Source organism: Mizuhopecten yessoensis, unplaced genomic scaffold (assembly GCF_002113885.1).
Source record: "Mizuhopecten yessoensis strain PY_sf001 unplaced genomic scaffold, ASM211388v2 scaffold8051, whole genome shotgun sequence".
Taxonomy (NCBI): Eukaryota; Metazoa; Mollusca; class Bivalvia; order Pectinida; family Pectinidae; genus Mizuhopecten; species Mizuhopecten yessoensis.
The window spans coordinates 124292-148646 of NW_018407354.1; the positions used below are offsets into that span (position 1 = coordinate 124292).

The following is a 24355-nucleotide window of genomic DNA, read 5'->3' on the forward strand; positions in this document are numbered from 1 at the left end:
GAGCGGTATATAAGAACCTCAAATTATTACTAGCATTACATTGTAACATGGGGACAGACAATTTTATTCTCAGTGTTGTTGACTTTGTATTGTTTGGCTATGCCTACATGTGTCATCTGTTAACAGACTTCACTGGTAAACCCTTAACAAATTAGACACACACTTCATAAATGAATACATGTATTAAAACAAATTTTTACAAATAAAAAAGTAAACAAAAGTAAAAGAAATTCAACTAGTTAAGATGCAAACTAATTAAAAATAAATTAAGAATTGAAATTAAAAATTTGATACAATTTATATTCAACATGCAAAAAACGGTTCAGCACTTGCACATTAAACATTCGTATCTATCACAGTTTTGTTTTTAACAGTCAAGCCAATCAGTAAAATCTTCTATATTTAAACATACAAGTAAAAAATCATTCTTACTAATGGTCTTGCACTATTGAATCATATCTACTGGTAACAGTTGATATATTTTTTTTATATTATTATCCATCAACAGTTTATTGAAAAGTTTACATGATATTTATATTCAGTTTGAAATGGCATCCAAAGGATGATGCTATAATAAATGAAATATAAATATAATCAATTGTGCAAAAATGAGAAAAAATACATAAATATATAGGTACTCCTATCTTTAATAGGAATATTTATTACAATATTTGCAAAGAAAAAATGCTTTTTGATTAATACAGTTTTATGTCGGTAGCATTTACTGCAATGAAAATGCTTTTCCACGCAATACGATAAATGTATGATCATTATGAATTAAAGGAAAAATAACTTGTCGACTAGTAGCATGAATTATAAAAGCCTCAACCAAATGTGGAGAGAAAGTTACCAAAACTTTCCTATTAATATTTATAAACACTAGCATTGATAAAGAATATGTATTTAAAAAAATATAAAAATAAGCTTCTATGAAAAATGGGATTATTTAAAAAAAAAAAAGTTGTCATTGACTTTATGTAACAAGAAAAAAAATTATGCTGCTAGAAATTAGAGGTCAGGAACATGTTATGACACAAATATCATAAATCAACAAATTTAATTGAATGCCTTGTTACAGAGGTTTTGGATTTATTAAATTTTGTTTTTTTTTGAAAATATTTAAAATCCATCAAAAATCCATTTTGCCGCTATGGCACAAGAACAGATTTTAGAGCTCTGTCATCACCTAGTATTACCTTGTCAAACTTGGTAAAACAGTTTTAAATAATGTTCGAGAAATTTAGCACTAAAACTTAAATATTAAGAGATATAAAAACGAAGCACAAAAAAATATTTTTAACATTTAAAAACGACTATTTAAACCGATCAGACTGGCAGTTTGGCACTCTGTCATAGTGAACAAAAAACAAGTGACTTAAAAAACATCACAACTTTCCACAAAAAACAAATCTTGTCTTTGTTTAATGTTTTAAACGTTACCACAGAAACTAATCAGTCCATTTTTTCTGCCATTTTACTACGAACAGTAATATATCACAAAATGCTTATTGTACGAAACCGAAAGAATGGATTTCCCTTTTCGATTTTCTAGATTATATAAAAATAAAGTAGATTTCATTTAGTATTTGAATTAAATAAACAAAATCTTGTGTATGATTTAACAGGTACATGTACTAATGAATATTTTTCATAGAATTATCAACAAATGCTATGTTGAAACATTTGAACCCTGTTTTCTCCAGATTACTTCTATTTAATAGCTAATTAGCCCCTTATAATTTACCAATTAATTGGTTTAGAAACTAATTGACTACCTGAATGAAATTGATTGTAAAATTTGAAGAAAAAAATCAAGTTTTGAATAATCAGGATTTTCGTACAGTGGGAGTTATTTCCCTTTAATCTTCCAACAACATTTATATTGAAAATGCACATCCTTGATTTTTGTTTTTTAATCTTTCGGTTAATTAAAGACTTCAGTAGATTTTACAAGACACAAGTCCAGCTGTTGTGAAAAAAAGTAGATTTTCTTGCATTATAATACATGTCGCTCGCACACATGATGTATCATGATATATAAGTACATGTAGGTAATGAGAAAAGAAAATAATTATATATTGTTATATGGACATAAAAAGTATGGCATACTTCTTGAAGAAAAGTATTAAAGAACATGGTTTTTATTATTTGTCCAAAACGTCTTTTTTTTGTGGCTGTAAATATCTTTGAATCCACAAATGATGTCATTGGATATTATAGATTTATGTCTCGGGATGACAACACCCATACAATGAGACTCCATTTTACCAGAATATTATCTAATTTTGATTTACGACCTATTTCCCAACACACTTCACGGCTACACTAAGATAAATCAACGTAATACTGGTTAATGGGAAATGGAAATTTTGACTTTGACCTATTGGAACGGGACTGAAATATGTGTAAAAATAGTTCGGTTAAAACTGTTTTTATTCCGCAGCTATCACTTCCTGTTGCATGAGAGAGTTACTAGACTTCTGGGAATCCAGCGACATCTGACTGGCACTAAGGTTGGCGTTGATAGGCTGTAACGGTGTATTTGACATTTGAGGTGTGGCCGCAGCGTTGGTCATTCGCGACGATCGTCCTGTGACTCCCCCGTCATCAGCCATCAGATTTGATAAACTTCTTGTGTTGGCGTTGGATTCGTCCAGACTAAGCATTGTGATTGGACGGTTGTCGTTAATGCCTTCAGGTTTGAATCCAATGAGACTTGGTCTTCCCTCACTGAAAAATATCAACTCAATCGTAAACATTCCGATCACGTGGTTTGATATACACTACTTGTAATTGTCTGTATCGATTACACCACTCCCCTCTACTTCTCAACTTCACCTGCAAACTCTTTAATGACAATAGGATTAGCTGAAATTTCTTTTGAATTAAAACTCAACATAGCAGGGTTGTTTTTTTACAGATTACCATTGTATCATTTTGTAAAATCTGACCTCATTAAACACATAAAAATCTTGTATTCTATCCTCAACAGGAAGGAAATGTCAAAAGCCTTTTCTTAGGTCCATGTTCAACCTGCCTCTAGACAGTTACCCCGTCTTCTGTATATACACACGCAAGCATGCATACACTACACACATGGAGGCACATCGTTATATGACCTTAGCTGTTAATAGGACCATAGGACGTTAAACAAAATTAAACCAAACTCCTCTAGACAGTAAAACACAAGGTAAAACCTACATTGGTGTGTTCATTACATATCTACCCTCGAACATCTAATATTTTATAGGAGAAAGAGCTGGCACATTGGTTTGTACTTCAGACATTATATGTATATCAGATAGAGCAGGCCATAAAACAATTAACAAGATTCAGGGGCATTCACAGCCTAGACTTGTATAGGTGAGGATTTTTTTTCTTTCTGGGACGTTAAGTTTCAAAAATGTCTACAAGTCCGTAACAGTAGCTATGCGACCAAAATGATGTTTCATTAAATGTGAAAATAATAAATGATAGGTGATCCAACACTCCTAATGTAGAACCAAGCGCTAGCGTCCTAGGGTGGATCTGTGAGTGGGTTCTATAGAGCTCCTTACTTATAAAACATAATAGAGAAATAAAGGAATCTCAACACCACAAGGACGTTTGGTGTGATTTACTGTCTGCAGGTTTCGGACTGCTATGCGGCCATCATTAGGACAAAGGTATAATATTGTGGCTAAAGCCTGAGGTACAGAAATGTGGTACAAAAAGATTTACATAAAGGTAAGCTACATTATAACGACATAGCAGTTATGATGTAAGTAGGGTTAAACAGTTCATCCCAGTAACGTTGTTTAAATGTGAAAATGAAACATTTCAAGAGATTTTTTTTTATAAGAAAGTGATATGAAATATTTTCAGTATAACACTGTCTGTGGTAATGTGCAAAAAAAAAATGGTATAAACTGGAATTTTCAGTGCAAATGTATGATGGTGAGTGTATTTGGAACCAAAATTCTATTCATCCAAGTCATTTCCTGTCTGCAGTCAAGTTCTTATTAAAGTAGTAATAAAAAGTTAATTATAGAAAGAAATTCATTTTGATGAATCACAATGAAGTCTGATACAAACTGTTCCCTTGTTGATTACCGTTTTAATTGAAGGACTGCCTACTAAACGCCATTAACCTGTAAAAATGTCCACGGAGGAGATTCTGCTCAAAATTAACACAAACAAAATGTGTGTATATAGTCCCTCAAAACAAATAATCCTTTCACACATTCACCCCTGAAGACACATTTGAACTCTTCCAGTTCAGAGGTTGGAATAGTCCATTATGAAATTTCAGGGGTGAATGAGTTAAAATGACCTATATTCTGTTGTTCTTTCAGATGTAATCATAAGATCTTTGAATAAAGGAACAGATTAGCAAATTAATTGATTGAAAAATAAACTACATTTAAGGGTTCATTTAAGGGTTCAAAATCGGGAGTCTCCCTCCTAAATTTACAAGTCAAGATTTCATTATTTATCATAGATAGGTTTAAGAGGTGTAGAGAATTTTAGAATTGTTTTCTTGACCTGAATTATTGACCCAGCTATATAACATTCCATTACCTTAACTCATTCATCCCTGAAATTTCATAATGAACTATTCCAACCTTTGAACTGGAAGAGTTCAAATGTGTCTTCAGGGGTGAATTTTTTAATACACTATACAACAGAGAAACTATTGCTGAAGGTTAACTACCCCCAGACATGATACTGATGCCACTGTTCGGTACTTACGCGATGGGCGGTAGGCCAATCTTTTTGTAATGTTTCCAACTCTCTAGGAAAGCAGGGCTGATTCTACTCTGCTTTGTGTAATACAGCAGGACCCGGATCAGGTATGGACTGGAGCGACACCTATAGCAGAACAATCACCACATTTAGAGAAATATAAAATAACGTTTATATTAAGAGATATTTATGGTTAAACAATTCTAACATTTAGAGACATTTGCAGTGACACAACTGCCGATGAACAGAGACGAGGGGGGTCGACAGCTGAGCCATCTTTATAAACCCATTTTAACATCCACAAAGGGGAGGAATGGGTAAACATACTACCCATCCCTTTCACTGCCTGCCTACGTGCTATCGGGCGAAATGTCTCTGATTCGTTACATTGTTGCTTAGTGAGTTGTTTTCAGCGGTTTACAGTCGAGACAACAGTCATTTGCACTCTTTGCTTGACAAAGGAAAAAGATATTTTCGAAAGTTCACAAAAAAACAAAGTTTTCAACTGTTTGTGTTCATACCGAACTGATCAGCGCCATTCGGAATATCTAACTTGATTGCTGCTTTGTTGACATGGGTACATGTAAGTTTGAATCCTAAATGTCAACCGTCAGATAATATTAATCACAGCATGATGACAACATTGCGAACCCATGCCATCAGAATCATTCCGTTATACCTGTTGAGGAGCTGTCTCTCAGCCGAATGGTTGTACGAGAGGTAACCGAGGGCGATGGCCGCGTTACCCCGCACCTGTTCCGCTTTGTGCTGCAGTAGGCTACACAGATGTTCTACAGCGTGGATGGACACCATGGCCGCAGGAACTCCTACAAAATACAAGATTCAAAGACTGAGATTAACCTTTTCACCCCTATGTGTCTTTAGTAGACTCTACCATGCATTGATATGGATAAGTCCATTATGGTCAAAGATGAGATCATCTACGATAGACAGTGCAAAATACCCCTCGGTACTGAACCTGGAGACTAAAAAATAAAGTCATAGCATACCAGGAGACTCAAAATGAGGTCAGTTAATGGTAAAATATCCCCGGTACCACAATGAGAGACTCAAAGATGAGGTCTGAATGATGGACATATAGAGCTAAAGTATGACCCCAAAATATGTCCACCATGATTAAACAACATCCACAAACCTCCATCTGTAAGTTACGAGTTTATTTATGGTTTAACAGGGCCAATCATTAACATAGCCTGGCCATTTTGTGCCTTTACACATGAAATTTAAAACGGTAATGCGGTGACCGACCAAAGATGACAGCTTTATGGAAAAAAGTGCTTATAACTGAGATGATAAGAAAATATTTCGACCATTTTAGGATGATCAGTCTGTTGGAGTCGTTACTTATTTGATATAGAGCCCTATCTAGCTAACATAAGCCACTCTACAGCGCTTTCGGTACATAGATATACAATTAAAACAATTAGCATATACATTAATCAATACAATTTTGAGGAATTTACAGGAGGTGCCTTATCAGATGCTAACTACTATTCCTATGCCACCTGGCTAATATCTCCCTATGTGTGTGTGCTGGAGATGTAATGTGTTCTGTTTGTAGTGGAACTGTGCTGCCAAAGGCATCATTTATAGCGCCACCTCACTTGAATGCTACAGCACAGATACCGCAACATCGACCCCAGATCATTTTATACTCCACCTGGGTCGTTGGAGTTGTGTGGGCGGGAGAAAAACACTTTCTCTGAATATCCATGCGTACGACGACTTCGGAGATAGAACCCCGGCTGCCGACGTGGAAGGCTGGAGTGTTAACCACTCGACCAATCCACCAAGCTTACAAAACATGAGTTGTTGTGTGCTATGTAGATATAGAATATGGACTTGAAAACGTACTCCAATTCGCTCACAACTTTGACCCCCTGCTGTGAGTGTCTACATCCGGATATAAACAGCGTTTTTTTTGTATTGGTAACCCCACAGGCCCAATTATTAAAGTTTCACTCAAACTGCCAGGGGTTTGATTCCCCAAGACATAAAATTTTCATAGAAGTTATCCCCTGCCTACCTGATAGAGTTTTAAATATTCATTACTTATATTAATCCCTATAACTGGAGGAAGTTTGTTTTTGCCGCCGCCGCCACGTTTGTCAAAACATCACGGAAACTACAAAGGACACTTACTAAAGAAACGACTCGAACAATAACGTGTAAAATCTATAACCTCACTCTGGTGAAGAAAAGCACTGGAGCAACATTCAAACTGTTTCTACAGCCGACCAGATATTTATCACTGGTTAAAAAAACCCAGATCAAAGCAGATAATGGTGTATTTCTGGGGAGGTGAGACGAAGATCAATAGGTTTATTTTTTACATAATCAATACACAAACGTGATGCTTTTGACTCGTAGGGTAATAAAATCTATCATAATTAAATCAAAGCTCCTTCATTATTTCATAATTTGCATTCAGAGTATATTCCACATTCCAGATAAAGACCTGTTAGTTCATTACATATTCAGTTCAATAGGCAGTAGTGTCTAATTTTCTCTAAATAATTTATAAACTTTTATTTACATAGATGCCATTAACAGTATAAAGCTGACTGATAAACTACACCCTATATATCTGCAGGGCGTAAGCCAAACAAATCCATACTTTTTCGGAATTAATGTATGCAAATTTGGTTGATATACGATCAGTGCCACAATTACAGATCACAACAGCATTAATTAATGATGAGGGTTCCACCTCCAATAAAAACCAATGATTGTCTGTGTTATTGTCTATACCAGGTAAGTACCGTCTCAAACGCATGGCAAGCTTGACAGTAAAGTCAAAAAATTCATCAAACACTTTATCTATTCATGTTGGTGTGATTTTTTGCCGGGTTTTACAGCTGAATACAGGCTGCTTCACATAACAAAAAACGTGCTTTATTTTCCCAAATCATGAAAAAGAATGCATATCTTTCCAATATCAATAAAAAAATGCTATATTTTACAAATTCATGTTGGACCAGGCTGTTATAAGCTTTCGTAAAATTGTTCATACTTGATAAATTTATAGAGTGAAACTTGTGTAATGTGATACTCTATATAATACAGCATATACTGGCGTGATGAAATCAGTAAAAACCGCCGTCCTACGGGTCGCAAACCTAATAGTGCACTTTATGGCGTCAATGAAATGGTACTGAAGTGTGTTCTTCATTGAAGTGAGATTCACATACACACCGGGTACAGAAAAAATATATAGGAACCTGTATATAAAGTCCACCTGCATACAGAGACCAGCCTTGTATATTTCCTTAAGGTGGTCTTTCAGTACAGGTTTCACTGTACACAATACATGTGGCTGTCTGAAGGTGGTCTCTCAGCACAGGTTTCACTGTACACAATACATGTGGCTCTCTGAAGGTGGTCTCTCAATACAGGTTTCACTGTACACAATACATGTGGCTGTCTGAAGGTGGTCTCTCAGCACAGGTTTCACTGTACACAATACATGTTACTGTCTCTGACATTTGACTGCACGGCGTGGACAGGTGCCAAAACGTCCACTGCGACTTTACACTCATAGGTATTCGTTACAGGTGAAGAGGCACTGTTCTAGGTATTCGTTACAGGTGAAGAGGCACTGTTCTAGGATATTGATTTTTACACCTCTTACGGTGAAACCATCATCTTGTGCCTCGGATATTGATGTAAGCCCACAGGCATATACCTGGTATACTGTTATATACGGAGCAGAAAAGAAAATGTGGGTGAAAACAAAGGTCTGATAGCTATAGCTGCCTCCTATAGTTAAAATCTTTCTCTGGTGTCTAAATATTACTCCTAGTCAAACGGAAAACAGTATAAATTCAGGAAAGTCAACACTAGACAAGTTTTATGGTTTCAATTTAACGATCTTCACGCAGATATTTATATTGTCACATGAAAAGCTCTGAACAGCTCATGTATTATTTTGTAACAACTGTGACGCTGAATAAATATTCTTTTATTCTGTAAAACTCAAACAAGTCCATAGAATATGAACTGTTGTTTGCAGGCAATGTAGTATAGGTTCATGCATTTTATACAAAACCAAAATAAACACTCGACAAAATCTCAGCTAGGAAAGTCAAGGTCTATAAATCGACATAATTGTGTCAATATTCCATCAGGCTTTAGACCACAAGGCCAGGATGATGGTAGCTAGGATTCAGTACTTGCCCGCCATTGTAGTAATACAGTGTATTGTGAAGATTTCATTTCTCAGATAAACACAAAACAAATTTTCTAAATTCAAAAAGCACAATTATTGAAGACAAATGTCTCAAGTTATAATATTTAGGTATTAACATTGACACTGCAAGAAAAATCTTTGTGGCCCAGGGCGAGTAAATCATAATTGTCATGTGTATCTACTTGCCTGGGACCACTGCAGAACGACCTATTAAATATTACATTTTATAGTGCTCATTAAAACAATTGAAGAGCAAAAAAGCTTTTTCCTGTCATAAAAAAATAATATTAAAATGTCAATTTTCAGGCAATTCTTGTTCTATTGAAAGGAACATTATAGTCTGTACATGTTTTGAAATTTTCTTCTTGCACTTCAGATTGTTTCAAACTTTAAAATAATTCCTTTATGAGTGATTCAATAAGGAAAGTTATTAAAAGGGAGTTTTGCATCGATTTATTTATACATCCTGTTATAATAAAGAAAATGTCCTTTAGAAACATGTTAATTCTTCGGTTGGTGAATATATATAGTACTGCACATTATTGACTACAGAAAGAAAATTTGAAACATTTAACCCAGATTCTGCATGTTTAGCTCATAAAATGATGGTGACATTTATGATTTATAGGTAGAACTAGGATACAAGATGACCTAACAACTTGATTGAGACTATGTCATCAGCTGTAAAACAAAACATGTCAAAATTTATTTTTACTTTATTATATTCATCATGAAAAACTGACTCTCCTTTAATTTCAAGGTTGTTTTTTTTGAAGGGGCACCCCATGTATCTTGGTTTCTAGTGTTAAATTGTTATATTGTTTAGTGGAAAGGCAGGGTTTGGGTTAAATGTGCATCCGAATTGGGAATTACGACTTTGGAACATTTGAACAAAGACTTGCTAAAAATCTTAGTATTTTCCACTTGGGAAATGGGCCAAAATTTACCGGTAGTGGGAAAAAATGGACTCCAAATTTTTTTATTTTACTCTGAGTTCACTGTAGTATTGGTATATAAACAGTTACAATCGGCCTTAGTACTGACAGATTTATATAAAAGTATTAACACCCTAATCCCATAACCTTGCATGCTCTTGTGGTCGTAATTTAATATATAATCTCTTGTCTACCTGCCATTACATATACCATTATATATACGTGTATACAACAAGGGGTATTTACAGCGATTAAGATTATATTTCAGAATCAAGTATTTTTTACCGTGTACTTCAATAAAAACTTCCAATCAAGGAATGGAAGAACACTTAAAACAGGTGAACACGATGACGAAGAAATAACGCAGGAAGCATAACGCAGGGAAGCATACAAAATATAACGTCAAGACACGACTGTCACAGTAGTATACACTTACTGCATATTTAGAATAAGATGAATTATTAAGGATCCCTGTCCCACTGCACTGTGGTTTTCCTATATATATATACAGTAACCACGCTCCTTAACTTCAACCCAAGGTTTACACCCAGAACACTGGAGTCGATCTGTTGTTGATCATATTTTGTTTCCTTCGTCTGTATTATTTCTCATTAAAGTCCAAGGGGGTATAGTTTTCTTTCCAGAAATGATTTATAAAAGCTAAATTTAGTAATTAATGCCAGAGAAAAACAGTTTCCAATAAGTTAGAGATTTTGGCAGTGGTTCGGCGATCCTAAAATAAAGAACGTATATGTGTTTTAAGGATCTAGCCTATCTTAACTATGCCACACATCTCCTTCTGGAAAGAGTTCCAATGAATTTGAATTTTGGCAAATTCGTGCAACAATAAAATTCTGGTAATTCAGTAATAAATGTCATGGAGATCTATAACGTCAATGAAATTAAAGAGACAATTTACTTCCATGAAAATCTCAGAATTTATATTTGTAAGGTAAAATAGAACCATTTTATTCTTATGCAAATGAGTTATCATGTGCGACGTAGCATATAGCCTTAACTCTAACACATTTTTTTTTATCAAATCACAGGTGTGTGTAGGGAAGTATATAACCCTAACTCTAACAAGGAAAAAACAACTTTGTGATAGTTCTAAATAAAGTCCAGTTAAAATTGTGGTACAAACGTATTTTTTATTAAACATGTTTCCTTACAATTTTCCTTTTACATTCTGTATGTATTATGGCATTTTCTATCAGGAAATGCAAGAAGTTTATGTATATTGCCCCAATATTTTCCATACTGATTAGGTCTATAGTTGAAATTTTAAATGTATATTTGAAGAAATGATTGATGTAATTGAAGAATAAGCAAACTGGCAAATTTAGGACTTCATATATTTGGTCACCTATTACTACCATAGATGAGACTTATTACACAAAATCGTGTCATGAGTACACCTGAATGGGAATGTCTGTATAATGTTACTGTATATCTCACCTGCCCGAGTGTGTCCCAGACGAGCTACACAATCGGTAGCCAAGGCCAGAGTGTCGTTAGAGGTCGAGTCCTGTAGCAGGTCGATGAGCAGTTTTATCCCCGCTGCTGAAGATAATGCCTGCTCTTCATCTGGGATAATTTTAGACAGCACGACCACCTGTAACAGATGTAAGCATGAAGTAAATGGTTAGAAGTGTTTATGTTTTACGTCCTATTAACAGCTATGGTCATTTAAGGATGTGCCCGATTTTGGTGGTGGCGGAAAGCCGGAGTTCCCAGAGAAAAACCACCGATCTACGGCCAGTACCTGGCGACTGCCCAACGTAGGTCTCGAAACCCGCAACCCATTGGTGGAGGGCTAGTGGTAACAAAATTTTAGACGCCTTGACCACTTGGCCACCACAGCCCCAAACAATGTGAAGTAATTCTGTTTTTAGCTGTCAATTACTGATAACAAAAGCCCTCAATATCTTCACCACACACCTTGTGGGGTGTTTTTTTTGTTGTTGTTTCTATTCCTAACATACTACTGACATTTGTGACATTGTAAATCATCAAGGTCTGTTATTTGTACAAATTTGATATCCTCCATCCAAGCGAGCAACAGTCACTTGATCATTTAATCAGCTTCAGGCAAAATATCATGACTCTTGGCTTCATTGTTCTGAGGAAGTCTTTGAAATGTTTAACACCTGACACAATTTTCTAAATACTACAGCCATTGTTGTTGTGTAGACATTTTTAACACATTTGACAGCCTCTAGAGATTTGAGATGACTTATTAGAACAAAAATGATATCCTTCAACCCAAGCAAGCCACTCATCCTAGAGGCCAGAATTGAAAAATTCTTTCAAGGCCAACTCAAAAATTACATATGGCAAGTTTAACCCTTTCACCACTGTAGAACATAATGGACTCTTCCAGATTAATGCATGGTAGAGTTCACTCAAGTTACATAGGGGTGAAAGGGTTAAGAGCTTTGAATCCACATTCTACCTTTTCACATTGTTTTGACATCATTTTCAGCATGGTATTTGCTGAAAACATGGTGTTGAAAAAGAAGTTTTGGTGATTGAAGACGGTCAAGGATTTGATTTTTACCTGAAAAGCTGCATTGCACCTGAAGAACTCATCATCGGACTGTAAGAACGGCACAAAACAATTGAAGCGCACTCCCCCCTGGTCAGCTATACGTTTCTGTTGGTTGATGTTGTTGTAAGCAAAGGCAGCCAAAGCCGACCCGGCCAGCAAGCGAACCTCGGGAATACTGGAGTACATCATCTTCACGATTCGCACATAGCTGAAGTCGATGTTCTGGTAGATATCGCCCAGCGCTGCTTGGTTACCTATAAACATTCAAATTGTCAACAGTCAAATAAAAACTTTATTGACTAGTGTGGGCTGTTTATTCGTAAACTTATAAATTAAAATATGATATATAGAAGTATAAACTTTATTTTTTTGTAACAATTATGAAACAAGTTATCAACTTATATTATTAATCACTCTTGTAGCACAAAGGGGGTCTCAATGTGGGTAAAAACCTGAGTACTCGGAGAAAACCCACGTCCGATCGGGGATTCGAACCCCGCCCGCCTTGGTGAAAAGCGAGTGCGCTATATCCACTGCACAAACTGACCATCCCATTAACAATTAAACTTTAACATCATAAAAATTAAAAACTTTAACATCAAGTGTTGCCTGGTCACCTGTAATTCAAACATTTGAAATAGTGCCAACAGTTTAACTTTAATGATCGACTAGTGTGGCCTGGTTACCTGTTAATATCAGTATTATATCCACTACTGCTTTTGTTTCTCCTTCCCACAAAAAATCAATATTATTTGTAAAATATTTGAGAAAGTCTTATATAGAAGTTTGAACAAGATTCATCAACTGGATTCTGTTGTAAATAAAAATGATATTTTATAACAATTGTAGTTTAGTTAATAATCATGTACAAATTATATTGTGATTGTGAATTATGCTCAAGTAACATTTGAAAAAAAAGCAAACAAAAAAACACTATTATTGATAATATTATAATATTTCACTCTTTGTGTATCTGTTAACATTATGAAATTGAAACAGATATTGAAAAGGAACCATGCATGCCTGAATATTGATTTTATGCCGACTCCTACACCATAAACTATTGGACATTATCCTGTGGAGCGGAAAATTTTACCATGTTTCATTTCATATGTCAATGCTAGCTTACAAATCCGACTATAAAATATGTTCAATATACCATCAGTAATACTGTACTGACAGCTACTGTATACAGCTCAATAAATCGTAAAGGTTTTCACCTCCCGGCCTCAATGTCCTGATCAGGTCAGGTAACACGTCAGAGTATAGATACGATAGCAGTCAACTTCTGACAATTATGAACTTGTTCACCCCTGAAGACACATTTGAAATCTTCCAATTCAAAGGATGGAATAGTTCATTATGAAATTTCAGGGGTTAAAGCAACATTCCTACTTAACATGTTTCAAGTTTTGCTGTAGAGACAGTGTGAAACTCCCTACACCACATTTTTCTTCATTATCAACTAAAGTCAAGCTCCTGAAAAATATTAAATTTCCTGAAAATAATCCCTGTTTTGTACATTATTGATGAGATTCCAAAAGATACCAGACAGACCGACACAAATCGTCTTATATGCAAATAGAGAAAGTGACATAAAGACGACAGATCTGAGGACACACACAAAGCCTGCTCAATTTGCACTCAGGCACCTAAAATGCTGACTGGGTCGGTGATGCTTCACTTGATTAGAATTAATTATATAAGATGGAACACTGGCAAGCTACCAGAATCGGGTAGTCCCATGTTTTTTTCACTTTTACCTTGTAGCTTTAAATATTTGTTTTGCTACAATTTTCTGTTTTAAGTGTCTATGAATTTATCTTTATGTCATAATTGTCTTTAAGTGTAAAAAAAAAACACTTTTAAGAATGCCTGTAACCACCAGATGCCAAAACTGTAAATTACAGCATTTCTCCAACATGACTACAGCATTTAAGATTAATCATTTCTGACAAGGAGAGGTACCTTGCGGAACTTTTGTGAAAATAAAATAAAGAAAAAATAAACAACAACAGTTTTCTGGCCAGTGTAAAAGCTCATCGGGCTCAGAACTCGATACGAACCCTCGACTATATACTTATTGCCCTGGTGTGAGGGAGACCTGAGGAGTTGTTTCCCCGAGATAAATCATGTTTCCCGAGGGCGAAGCCCAAGGGAAACATGATTTGTTAAGGGGGAACAAATCTTCAGGTCTCCTTCACACCAGGGCAATAACTGTTTTATTATTCCGAAATTCCATCTGTGGAGTCTGTGTTATGTAACACATATAACAAAAATACATCAACATTGGGCAATGTAACAAGCCCCTGTGTTGTCACTGTTGTGACTGACAGACCTGTTCGCCCTTATTTCATTAGGTCTGGTAGCATATATATATACTACAAAACCTATCACTGTCAATGTTTTGATTTTACATCAAATTGAACAACAATTATAGCCCTTCGAGTTCTTCAGCTGTTGGGAGGTGTAACAAAGAGAGACAACTCATCCGATAATGTGCGAGGGGTTCCGAGAGGGATACTCGACAGGGAAAAAGGATCGCGTGAGGGAGAATCGATGAGGAATAATAATTTAGATTGTTAATGCTATTGCTTTACTCGACTGAGATACCTAGTCAACAGAAGTGGTCTGGCTACACTACATGTATGCTACAGTTATAAATCCAAAGCGATATTAAGGGGAGATCACTACTTTGCAAATGAAAGAAAACGGCACAAGCTCATAAATTCAAAATAATGTCCGCTTATTTTGCATGAAAATTTCATATCAACTCCATGACCATTTTCAGAGACAGAAATATTTTTAAAAGGATTTAATAGGATATTAGTGGACGCAGGCATTGCTGCCTAGAGCTGTATCCACATCAATATAATTTGGTAAACATAACATAAGCCTATATAAACGACGGTATGATTGTACTTCAACTCAAGATAATTCCAGAATTTGTTGAAGTTTTTCTCAAAGTCAAATACGTTACGAGATGAAATAACATCTTGTGGGAGACTATTCTAGATATCAATTATTCTTTGAGTATAAAGTAATGTTTTCTAATATTTCAATGACAATGTTGTTTTAGTAATATTTGGTCTGTTGTGCGCAAATGATTCACTTTCGGTTGTCAGTGAGTTGGTTCAATGAGTGGAAATTATAAAGCCACCACTAATTGCAGGGTAAGATACATGGTATGGATCATTTCAAAACAAATCTGCGCTATTTCCTGTAATTCCTGAGTGGTTATGACTGTATGAACATAGTAGTAAAGGTTATAGACCATTTCAGAACTAATCCGCATCAAACACATGGCTACCTATTACACATGGCTACCTAAAACACATGGCTACCTATTACACATGGCTACCTATTACACATGGCTACCTATTACACATGGCTACCTATTACACATGGCTACCTATTACACATGGCTACCTATTACACATGGCTACCTATTACACATGGCTACCTATTACACATGGCTACCTATTACACATGGCTACCTATTACACATGGCTACCTATTACACATGGCTACCTATTACACATGGCTACCTATTACACATGGCTACCTAAAACACATGGCTACCTATTACACATGGCTCGCTATTACACATGGCTACCTAAAACACATGCTGCGGGGATTAGGGCTACCAATTACACATGGCTACCAAACCACATGGCTACCTAAAACACATCGCTACCTATAGCTATTACACATGGCTACCTATTACACATGGCTACCTATTACACATGGCTACCTATTACACATGGCTACCTAAAACACATGGCTACCTATTACACATGGCTCGCTATTACACATGGCTACCTAAAACACATGCTGCGGGGATTAGGGCTACCAATTACACATGGCTACCAAACCACATGGCTACCTAAAACACATCGCTACCTATAGCTATTACACATGGCTACCTATTACACATGGCTACCTATTACACATGGCTACCTAAAACACATGGCTACCTATTACACATGGCTCAGTATTACACATGGCTACCTAAAACACATGGCTACCTATTACACATGGCTCGCTATTACACATGGCTACCTAAAACACATGCTGCGGGGATTAGGGCTACCAATTACACATGGCTACCAAACCACATGGCTACCTAAAACACATCGCTACCTATAGCTATTACACATGGCTACCTATTACACATGGCTACCTATTATACATGGCTACCTAAAACACATGAATACCTATTACACATGGCTACCTAAAACACATGCCGCAGGGATTAGGGCTACCTATTACACATGGCTACCTAAAACACATGGCTACCTAAAACACATGACTACCTATTACACATGGCTACCTATTATACATGGCTACCTAAAACGCATGGCTACCTATTACACATGGCTACCTATTACACATGGCTACCCAAAACACATGGCTACCTATTACACATGGCTACCTATTACACACGGCTACCTAATACACATGCCGCGGGGATTAGGGACCCGCTGTGAACAAGTGGTCTGGACTTGAAGTAATAAATATCAAACCTCGATCAGTGAATTCACCACTGCAGTTCATTGTTAACCAATCTAACACAATAAAAGTCTGGTCAACTTCTGACTGATTATCCATGTAGCCTTTTTTTAATAATCTTTCAACTTATGATTAAAATGAAAACAAAAATGTATATCTTTTGGATTCAATATGACTACATCTGAACAAGAAATTAAAAAATGTCTGTATATTTTTAAGGAATAAAAATAAAATCTCTATAAAATCAACCTAACAATGTATTAACGAGTTGGGCTGTTGTATCTCAAGGGATGGGATTTATCAATTTTGACAGGATTATTTATACAAACAAATCTTTTTTTCTAAAGTCAACACACACACACAGCTTGAACTTTAGTCTAGATTTGATCATTCCCTTTTGAAAATATACAACTTAACGATCTTATTCAAATTGAATAAACATTGCTGTGGAAATAATTAATTTCTCTCTAGTAGTGTCAGCGGGGAGAAGGCACTTATCTTTTTATACTGGTATTTAAATTTCGTTCTTTTTGAAACATATAAAAACTCAGAACACGATACTGGGAATATAGACTTTATAATAATTAGGTTCAATTTTCATAATGTATACAGTGAATACACACAAAAGCTTCCATTTCCTGTTGAAGGACTTTATACACTTTGTATGGGGGTTACTTACAAAATCTGTCCCACTGATTTTGCAGTCTGTTATTCTTGTAGACATAAGTTAATTGAATGCATATAATTTTTACTTACAGGATATTTTCAATGTGATCTTTGTGAAAATTATTTTTGCTTTTGTGTGACAGCTCAACGAGAGCAAGAAAACGAGAAATGTCTTGTGAAATTTCATGTGTTCCCTGTAACTATGTACAAGATAGCGACAACACAATCATTTAGTGATGTTTTTTGTGTGGGTTTTTTTAAAGTTCTTTTTTATTAGCATGACTGTTGATTTTTGGACCATTATCACAACACAATGATTAACACAAATTTTACAGATATAAATTTTCCTTTTGCCAAATTAAGCACGTCAATGACGTTTTCAAGGTAAGCTTTATTACGTAAATATGGTTTCCACTGTTTACTTTTTTTCCATGGAAGATATCCAAATTCAAAGATACAAGAAATTTGTTTTGAATTTCAGCATTTAACTGGACTTTGCAACATGAGAATATTTTTAGGTAAATAAAAATATAAAGCTTAATAAAAAATTGTCTATGTAAACTTTGACTGTATTTTTTTGCAAGTATCTTTACGACACCTCTCTATTTCATAGGCATGCAGTTATCAAGACCAAATTTAAATCCCATATTATTATTTAAAGGTATTCAAAAGACCTAAAAATATAATGCAAATATATACAATTGGTTAGAATAAGTATGATTGGTGATTCTTCTTAAATTAGCCCGCCACCCCAGCAATTTTTTTTTAATAAAAAGAAATCCTTAACTGCATGCTTCCCTATTCTTTTCAGTCATGCCTAACAACAAACATAATTTGTTTGGCCTAAACTGTTTACACCGTGTCATGAATTAAAATATAACCTTATTATATCATTACGTTTGCTCCAACCAAGACAAACAATTTCTATCAATGGTTAAATCTATTATCAAATCAAGCATGTAATTGGACGTTATAAATCTGATAATGAACTATATAAATACACGCATTGAATGTTTGGTTCTCATAAAAAAAAAGGATTTTAAATATCACTGTTGTTCCGTCTTTCATTCAAATGTCTAATTTGATATTGCTAAATATATACCGTATGTGTTTAGTGACGTCTGTGTAAGTCGGCCTTGTGGTAATGGTCACACTTCGTAAGACAATAAACTATAAACAGGATCGTAAATTGTATTGTCTTTAAGTTTTAAATCCCACTAATGTGCCACGTGTACGTGGGTATATGTCCTTTAAAAATATAAACAGTTCGATATAATTGCTCGATTTGTATCAATAAATTTAATGACATTTAATTTTCAATACCAGGCGTGAAACATCAAAATTTGGCAGGTCTTGTGTTTATTGGACAACATACACTGGATCAACTCAGCGTGCGGTAAATTAAATGCTGGGTTTACATTTACAGGTAGACCAAGTATGGATTTTTATTTTGCAAGACCACGACCATAGTCTGTTTTAATCAGCGAGTGCTTCGTACACTTGGCACAAAAACTATTGCACTAGATAAATTCTCATGATAGGTATGTTTTGCATAAATTTGTCAAGCAATTGGATCTTTATTTCGACACAAATGAGTACTTAAATAACACATGTACACGTTCTAGTGACTAAATAAGTTACTGTACTCACAAATACAATACAAAATGGAAAGTTCCCCGATATAATGATAGTGTGTGTGACATTATAAGTTAGCTATGTCAGTCTGTTGGGATACCAAAATCTGTACTATCAAATTGTTACAAGGCAAAATACCAGATTTTCCCCCGTGCTTGATCTTGGTTATAATTTTCTATAATTCTGATAAATTGTTCTCAACTTAAATATTCTTCTTTAATGCACCCTAGTTAGTTCTTATTTAAACATTTTAAACTCCATATATGTATATATACCTTTAGCACTAGAAAATGTCTGTAGGATATGATAGCACTGGCCAGCTAGCTCTCATGCTATTAAAATTACAGTAATATTATTTGAAAAATTTCTACATTTTGCCTTTTGCTCTAATTAAAGATAATTTACTACATAGATGGAATCTTAATCATTCTAATATTTTGTCTAATATAAGAATCAATAAGAGTATGGGTGCCATTTTGCTAAGGCTTAATTTCTTCCCAATGAAAGGTTTAAAAGGTTTGAGAGCAATTTAGCAATATATTCAGTCAGGACTGGCACATTATGATATAGTCAGTGATCACTTAAACTGGGTATAAAGTTACCATTTATAACTTTATATGTTAAACATTTAAATTCCTCCTATTTCTGTTCTCAAGTGTTCAGACAATTAATGTCACATGATTATACGCTATAAATAACAATGTAGGGTTGTGACAGTTCTGTTAGACACAAGTAAACACACATCAGAAATACCAAACCGTATACATGGCTAGTACATTTATTATTTTTCATTTAGATTTAGTTTCAAACATTTGAGATAACAGCCAAATATATATATTAATATATTGTTGTAGCCCGTCATACAGAATACAATTAACAATTAGAGACTTGAAATTAGTTAGGACAATCATTGGAAATACCTTTAACGGAAATTTAATCACCTAGCTTTAGCAACAAACCTACCAACGAGGGATTTTTAAATTTTTAATTAAATTATAATAAAAAAAAATATGATATGGACATGCATAGAGGCAATTTAGCAATCATGTATCATATTAAATCCTATTAAATTAATTAGGGGATTACATAGATTTAAAAAAAAAAAAAATACTGGAATGTTAATTTTTACATTCACATTGCATAAAGCTTGCTAGAGTTTCATGTACTTAACTACATAAATGCATTCATACTGACATGAATGTTAAATAAAGTCTGCTCAATGTCAGTTTGTACATTCTACATTTTTGGTTTTCTTGAATTGATATAAAATTCCACAATATTTGTGATTCTGAGTTGATATTCCTGGAACAGCCTTATAACATCACCAAAATGTTTGCTTTCTATGATGGTCCCATGTCATTTGAGGTGAGGTCAAGAAACATCATGGTGACACTGATCAAATTTGTTCATAGCTCTATAAATGCAATTTCTTCTACAAGTATTGATATAGGAATCACAGTGGAATATGTTAACTCATTCACCCCTGAAGACACATTTGAACTCTTCCAATTCTGATGTTGGAATAGTTCATTAGGAAATTGCAGGGGTGAATGAGTTAATACATGTATATTGTAAATATATGGACACAGTTTTAAGTGAAAAAAGGACTGAATTCATGCCGAACCAAGAAATTTAGAATCTATTTAAAAACAAAATGGAATTTCTAAAAACATGCCGATAAATTATTTACTATGTTTATTGGGAACCTTGGAGACCTGTGTTACAGAGCTGCGACACATGCTAGACTGGTAATTTAAAAAAAAAAAAAAAAAAAAAATCATTCATATTTAAAGGAGACCAAAACAACTTTTAAATGGTAAATATATTATACCCTGAATCACCATGCAATACATGACTGATTGAGATCCCCTTTGAAATCTCCAAAGTAAATTACTGTGATGTAAATGACAATACAGTCCCTTTACCAAGCTACGCGATAAGTTAATCTTATCACATAGAACATTTCTATCTAATCACCCTCCACAAATAATCTTTCTCAAAATATTTTGGAATACTCTATTTCACCTGAAAGCAGAGAATTGGGATAATCGTTTAAACCTTAATGTAAATATTATGACTTGTGCCCCCCTGGTGTCAGATTGCGAACCCAAGAACACCCAATACAAATATTGACCTTTGTTGAGAAAGTTTCGTTAGAAGAGGCGTATTAAACATTGAACAGGTTCACTTTATTTTCCCGTCCTTACACAATGACAGTGTTACAGGCCGTTGCTATTGTTGTGTATTGACATGTTGTGTATACAAACTTAATGAAATAGTCTGAAAACCTGCACTCCTCTGCAAACACAGGAGGAAATCACTTTTAACTATACATATAAGATTCTATCAACTTTTGATCACAACACATTTATAATAACCTAAAACGCCCCACCACAACCATCTGCGCCACAGCCCACCTTATAAACATCACACAAAGGATTACCAAAGCTACCATTACATCAACACTTGGAGTCTTCCTTAAATGGTCTAATAAATTTCTTGGAGATTTAAACTGAGACTGAGATGTTTATGAATTTGTTGTTTTATGGTCAATAAACAACAAAAGAACACGGAAGTGTCAACAAAATCATAAAACAAACTCAAAGTTAAGGAAAATACGGCAAAATATAAACAAAGGAAGGATTTTACAATTGGAGATCCTTGAAAAAATGAAATGAAAATAAGACCAGGTGTTCCAGAAGGGTAAGTGTCTTCTGCTTCATACATGTAGATGATACCCGCCATGTAAATCTAGGTCAAAGCCAGGTATTGTCACGTCCTCACACCTAGAACTCGGGTAGTGACAACAAGACACTATTGAAAAAATCAAAACCATTGACCATCATATCACAGAAACATGGCGACCATAAAATTTGAAGTCATTTAGGGCCAATGTCATGATACATGAAATTATTATGATCAATGCAAGACTATGACATCATCAATTTTTATCTGAATTTACCAACATACTCAGAACCTAAATTAATGGATGATAGGTTTGTCGAAAGCATTTGCATTAATTACACTGTGTTTAAGATTAAGGATATGGAAGCTTATAGGCCAACATGTGTTTGTCTAGGTGAGTTTGCTCAGCCATATGTATATTCTGTTGACTATTACAACTGGTGATCAATCATTTCAAGGGAACATGGTACAAATGTAGTTTTCAAAAACAAAAATATCCCATCTCTCAAAGATAAACGCAACACACAATCGTGATTGCAACTTTAAAGTTGGTACATGTAGTAGAAACAGTGTGCCAATAATGAGGTTCACTGCATTATAAAGTTGGTTCGTCCTAGGACTCATTGGTGATGCTAGTGGCCGAAAACGTGGAAATCCAACCCCGGACCTCAAACACCGTACCAAATCAGGGTGGGGGATCCAAACCCGGACCTCAAACACTGTACCAAATCAGGGTGGGGGATCCAACCCTGGACCTCAAACACCGTACCAAAGCAGGGTGGGGGATCCAACCCCGGACCTCAAACTCCGTACCAAATCAGGGTGGGGGATCCAACCCCAGACCTCAAACACCCAACCAAATCAGGGTGGGGGATCCAACCCTGGACCTCAAACACCGTACCAAATCAGGGTGGGGGATCCAAACCCGGACCTCAAACACCGTACCAAATCAGGGGGGGGGATCCAACCCCAGACCTCAAACACCCAACCAAATCAGGGTGGGGGATCCAACCCTGGACCTCAAACTCCGTACCAAATCAGGGTGGGGGATCCAACCCTGGACCTCAAACACCGTACCAAATCAGGGTGGGGTATCCAACCCCGGACCTCAAACACCGTACCAAATCAGGGCGGGGGATCCAACCCCAGACCTCAAACACCCAACCAAATCAGGGTGGGGGATCCAACCCTGGACCTCAAACACCCAACCAAATCAGGGTGGGGGATCCAACCCTGGACCTCAAACACCGTACCAAATCAGGGTGGGGGAACCAACCCTGGACCTCAAACACCGTACCAAATCAGGGTGGGGGAACCAACCCTGGACCTCAAACACCGTACCAAATCAGGGTGGGGGATCCAAACCCGGACCTCAAACACCGTACCAAATCAGGGTGGGGGAACCAACCCTGGACCTCAAACACCGTACCAAATCAGGGTGGGGGAACCAACCCTGGACCTCAAACACCGTACCAAATCAGGGTGGGGGATCCAAACCCGGACCTCAAACACCGTACCAAATCAGGGTGGGGTATCCAACCCCGGACCTCAAACACCGTACCAAATCAGGGTGGGGGATCCAAACCCGGACCTCAAACACCGTACCAAATCAGGGTGGGGGATCCAAACCCGGACCTCAAACACCGTACCAAATCAGGGTGGGGTATCCAACCCCGGACCTCAAACACCGTACCAAATCAGGGTGGGGTATCCAACCCCGGACCTCAAACACCGTACCAAATCAGGGTGGGAGATCCAACCCCGGACCTCAAACACCGTACCAAATCAGGATGGGGGATCCAACCCCGGACCTCAAACACAGTACCAAATCAGGGTGGGGGATCCAACCCTGGACCTCAAACACCGTACCAAATCAGGGTGGGGGATCCAACCCCAGACCTCAAACCCCCAACCAAATCAGGGTGGGGGATCCAACCCCAGACCTCAAACACTGTACTAAATCAGGGTGGGGGATCCAACCCCGGACCTCAAACTCCGTACCAAATCAGGGTGGGGGATCCAACCCCAGACCTCAAACACTGTACTAAATCAGGGTGGGGGATCCAACCCCGGACCTCAAACACCATACCAAATCAGGATGGGGGATCCAACCCCGGACCTCAAACACAGTACCAAATCAGGGTGGGGGATCCAACCCTGGACCTCAAACACCGTACCAAAGCAGGGTGGGGGATCCAACCCCGGACCTCAAACTCCGTACCAAAGCAGGGTGGGGGATCCAACCCCGGACCTCAAACACCATACCAAATCAGGATGGGAGACACTTGCCTTCAAAACTTACACATACAAATTGTATCTACCTGTAAAATGCATGTAATTAAATTCATTCACCCCTGAAATTTCATAATGAACTATTCAAACCTTTGAATTGGAAGAGTTCAAATGTCTTAAGGGGTGAATGTCAGTTAAATTGAA

At 36.3% G+C, this 24355-nt stretch overlaps 1 protein-coding gene across 1 annotated transcript in view; it reads right to left on the reverse strand.

Moving 5' to 3' along the window:
* Positions 1–931: 931 nt before the first annotated feature.
* The window catches only part of LOC110454749 (ankyrin and armadillo repeat-containing protein-like), a 31343-nt gene continuing 7919 nt past the window's right edge, over positions 932–24355 (reverse strand). The window contains exons 3-7 of the mRNA XM_021504433.1: positions 12431–12675; positions 11329–11485; positions 5405–5552; positions 4732–4851; positions 932–2730 (exon numbers count right to left, since the gene is read on the reverse strand). Of these exons, the coding sequence (XP_021360108.1) occupies positions 2433–2730; positions 4732–4851; positions 5405–5552; positions 11329–11485; positions 12431–12675 (968 nt within the window). The 3' untranslated portion in view covers positions 932–2432. The remainder of the gene's footprint in view (positions 2731–4731; positions 4852–5404; positions 5553–11328; positions 11486–12430; positions 12676–24355) is intronic.